General features: G+C 42.7%; 1 protein-coding gene across 4 annotated transcripts; it reads right to left on the reverse strand.

Moving 5' to 3' along the window:
* Positions 1-249: 249 nt before the first annotated feature.
* RAMAC (RNA guanine-7 methyltransferase activating subunit) lies at positions 250-4,375 on the reverse strand. 4 transcript variants are annotated; one of them, XM_075045162.1, is made up of 4 exons: positions 4,229-4,251; positions 3,304-3,422; positions 2,313-2,487; positions 250-677 (listed from the first exon to the last, which is right to left on the reverse strand). In XM_075045162.1, the coding sequence occupies exons 3-4, from the start codon at positions 2,477-2,479 to the stop codon at positions 488-490; spliced, it is 357 nt and encodes a 118-aa protein (XP_074901263.1). In that variant the 5' UTR covers positions 2,480-2,487; positions 3,304-3,422; positions 4,229-4,251; the 3' UTR covers positions 250-487. The 4 variants fall into 4 exon arrangements, with proteins under 4 accessions (XP_074901263.1, XP_074901262.1, XP_074901264.1 ...); XM_075045161.1 differs by lacking the exon at positions 3,304-3,422 and having other exon boundaries at positions 4,229-4,375; XM_075045163.1 differs by lacking the exon at positions 4,229-4,251 and having other exon boundaries at positions 3,199-3,406.
* Positions 4,376-4,580: the final 205 nt, after the last annotated feature.

A 4,580-nucleotide genomic window follows, 5' to 3' on the forward strand; every position in this document is an offset into this window, starting at 1 on the left:
TTTCTCGTCTCAGTTTTAAGGCATCTGAAATTCAAACCAAACTGAGCTTTTCTCACTATCAAAAGCCAAACTAAGAAATTCTCTCCAGAGAAAGACACAATATGTCACTTTCAAAAAGAACTATCTTAAGGCAATGTGCCACTGCTACAGGCTGCACACAAACCACAGCTCTTTCCCCCTGACCTGCTGTGTTTTCAAAAATGTAAGAGAGAAATTTCAGTGATGGAAGAAAAGAAGTCTACTAGTATGTATTCAGACAAAAGAATGAGATAGAAATTTAATCTAAGATCTACAGACTAAAGAAACTCCATATAATACACTTTTATTATTCATAAAAGGTATTCCCTTTTTCAGTTTGCACTACAGATAAACAGCAATGGACTGTAATACTGATTCTTCAGTCATCTATAAATCTGGAAAATAAGAAAACTGAAATCTAACTGAATTTGTTACATAGAATCACTGGGCTTTCAAACCACAAATATCATCAGTAGGGATGGTAACGAGGCCCTGGGTTGTAGGAGTTGTAGCCATATTGTCCATAGTGGGAGGAGTACGATTGTCCTTGTCTGTGCTGCTGGTAGCTATTACCCCAACTTCTTTCTGGCCTCTGATTAGATCTATAGTCACCTTGCCAGTTGTATCTGTCTCCTCTAAAATATCTACCATCTTGAAACCTGCAATGAAAAGAAATGTCAAAGATTCACACAAATTGTGAGTGTTTAAAAAGATGAATGGTAATGAACTCTTGAATTTTACAGTTTTCATTAAAACTGTCATATAACTGTTTATACACTCAATTACTTATCTGGTTTTATGACAAACTGATGAAAACAAACACATCTACAGTCATCTGAGATCATTCATTAATTTCTTACTACTACCCAACACACTATTTGCTAAGCGATGAAAGGATAGTCTGTTTCCTTACAAAGTATTCACAGGGATTAGGTGAACTCCTGGAACTTTGAATAGATACTCAAACAGACCATATATCTGAAAAACAACCAGAAGATACATCTATAGCTGTATTGAAGCCAGGTTCAAACTAGTAGCTTCATGGCTGAAAGCTGTGGCAAAGCAGGCTTAAGTACAATTTAGCTACCTAACAGCATAGAGTCCTGGAATTTGCATATTCCCTAAAATACATACTACCACTGCTTCATGGTCTTTTGTAGATTCCCATACTCAAGAGGGTGTATCTTATCAGTGCTATTTAGCCATTGTTCCACCTAAATTTTGGCTTTTCAGCTGTATCTCTATTCCTATCAACATTTGAGCTGCCTCACAGTCATTTTCTTTGGATATCTCAGTGGTGTGGTGTAGACAAACAACATTTACATGAGGTTCACTTGGTGACCAGACCGTAGATAGAAGAATTCATCAGTTCAAAGAACCACCAAGTTTTGTACGAATATCTCCTTAAACGATCACCTTTTCTTTTAATCTGTAGAAACTGAATCTGTGTTTAACTTAATGACAAGCTTCTAGGGTGAGAAAAAGTTAGAATGTTGTCCTTTTCTTCAGATAAGGCACAAATCCTACTTAGGTATTTAGCTAAGAAGAAGTCTTCCCAACTGTTAGTTGGACTGGAGTTTTACAACTTTACATTAAAGGCTGATGTTAGTATTACCAAACATACTACATGCTATAATCATTGTTTTTCAGTCACACAAAAATCAGATGTTACTGTCCAGAATTCAGTAAAAATCTGCAATTACATCCTGAAGAAATAATTCAAAATATTTTGCAGTAGGCAGATAACATTGCACTTACTAGACAGATTGGATGATGGATTTTAGTCATTTCTACTAGATAAAAGAAATACAGGCTAATTAACAAAGTACAGCAAATATTTAGGTTACAAATGAAATGTTTTTCTGGACGGCTAGCAACAGATAATCACACTATAAGCCTGTTCCTTTGCACATTTTCCTGCCAGTTATTATCCAACAGAAGATAGGCTGCTTAGTTTTGCAGAACTCTCATCTTTCCCCTCTGGAAAAACATTCCTGGCTGAGCTGTGACAAACCCTAGGGCAATGGGTTCGGTGGTTCCAGCTCATTCCTTACTAAAAAGCAAATTAGTTAGTACTTTTACATACAACGCAAAAACTTTGACTACCAATACAAAGAAAACATAAAACCTCATTACTTTTCAGAGAAGACTATTTCTCTTAAACAGTTACCTATGAAGTAACAAGAAGATACTTCTGTTAACAAAACAAATTCCATCTTTCTTCTGAAATAAATGATCATTTAACTATATATTTGTGAAACTACCAAGATTAAAAAAGAAAAAGAAATCGGTACCGATCTCTGTTTCTCTGGTTGCCACCAGATCTGCTTCTCCATTCTTCAACTATAGGAGGGGGATCTGCAGGGCGTTTCAGGTATTCTTGGTATTCTTCATCATCTGATGTGAATCGATGAGCAAACATCTTCTCATAATTCAAGGGCATGTCAACCAAGGAAGTCATTCTGAAAACTTTAAACATGAACACAATAAAAGTGGCTTTAGCAACATATGAAGACTCTTATTGTAATAGCTACCAAAATCCACTTAGGCAAATGAAAGACAATGAAAAGTTACACTCAGATTAACATGGCAGTTAAGTTTTGGGCAGACAGCATGGATGACTGACTTGTAAGTCTTGACGATCTAAAACTGTAAATAACTCTCTTGAATAGGTTATCCCTGATGGATTCCATGTGCAGTCTTTGGACATCTATACTGGCTATGCAGGCACAAATCTGTCTAAACACTGGGAATGGTTTTAAGGGACGCCATCCACACAGGAGAAATTCAACTCAGATTAATACCTGATATAGTCCGCCATTACACAGCAGCATCTTTGAATCAATTTTGATAGACCTAGATTAGATGAGCTGTGGTAGAAAGATATGGGACATTTCTGAGAGTTAGTAATAGAACGAAGTATTTCTTCAGAATGTACTCCCAATCTATTTCTAATCCATTTTTGACAGGAAAAACGTTACTACAATCCACTTGAAAAGTTTGCTAAGGTAGAATATCATGCAAAGCCTACAGCAAAGCAAAATAATCATTTATTCACAATAATTTATGTGTTAATAACTTGATTCAGGGAAAGGACAGCAACCTAAGAGGATGTTAAATTACCTCACAATATACCTCTCTGATGAGATTTGTGTTTAAGGCCTTAGTTTCCTTATTTACCTGGCTATATATGCATTTGCCCTTCAGACGTTGGTGCTATCTAGTACTGTCCATCAGTAGAAGTCTGGCCCTAATAGCAGATGCTAAGAAAGGCTCTACACCTACTGTTTTATCAAGCCCTGGGTAATTTAGAGCATTGAAGGTCTTTGCCTCTAGACTTCCAGATAAAGCTCTTCTGCTGTCTCCTGAAGATTTGCAGGCAGGACCAATATTCACCTTGCAAACTGGAGGGAAGGAAGGAGGAAACTGGTTTCTTCTGGACCCTGAGAGCTAAAATACATACCCTCAATGACCAAGCCCAATTCTCCTCCCCACTGTACCCATGAGCAGCTTGAGACTAGGGTAAATAGGATGTTTATGGAGAATACCGCACTGTACTCTTTCTGTAGACTGAACCCTCGCCAGCTTCAGAAAGTTCTGTGTCTGGTGCTCTCCAGAGCCCTTCTGCAGCCTTCCCCCTTCCACCTAATGACACAGCGTAAATCTTTCTGAAGCAGGTGTAGGAGTTATTCCCGCAGGATGTCCAGTGACTTCATCCTCCAATTGAGCTAACCTCGTTAGTTTTTACTGTGAGCTATCCCCTCAGTAGCGAAGTTCCTTGGAGATATCTCAGTCAGGGAGGGGGTGGATAACACTGCCCTGGGGACCCACCGCATACCACTACAGTCTTCTCCAGAGAGCAGTGGGAGCAGCTCTCCTCGCGATTCATAATTTTAATATTAGTATTCATCCTGCGGGGGCCGGCAACAGGGAAGACCCGTCACCTTCTTCCGCCTAAGGCCGAACACTGCCCTGAGCAACGGACGGGGCTCACTCGCCTCGGGAGGGCTCGCGCGGAGCCCTCTTCCCCTCACGGCGGGCCGGGCCGGGCCGGGGCCCCGTCCCCTCACAGCGGGTGGGCCCCCCCTGCAGCTCTGCCGGCTCTGGCCGGAGCCCGCCGCGGGAAGAGCTGAGGGGAGCTGAGGGTCTCGGCTTCCCGCCCCCCTCCTCCCTCACAGCCACCCGCCGCCGCCGCCGCCGCCGCCCTCACCCTGCGCCGCCAGCCGCCGCCGAGCCGCCGCAGAAATCCCGCCTCTTCCGGGCCGGGCCCCGCCGCTTCCCCCCGCCGCCGGGGCGGTGCCGCCGGCGGCCGGCGTCCTCACAGCGAGCCCCGGGGCCCCCGGAGGGGTCGGCGGCCTGAGGCCGCGCCGCCCGGGCGGCGGGGGAAAGCCCGCCGGGGTGGAATGAGTGATTCCCACAGATTAGGATTTGATACAAAGCACGTTGACATAAATAGGATTGAGATTTGCGGGGCGCTTTCCGTGGCTCCTACGCAGGTTTTAAGGAGGTGATACCTGAAATATTTGGATTTTAACAGGAAGGTGCAACTGAAAAGTGCAAAA

Source organism: Buteo buteo, chromosome 13 (assembly GCF_964188355.1).
Source record: "Buteo buteo chromosome 13, bButBut1.hap1.1, whole genome shotgun sequence".
NCBI classification, from domain to species: domain Eukaryota; kingdom Metazoa; phylum Chordata; class Aves; order Accipitriformes; family Accipitridae; genus Buteo; species Buteo buteo.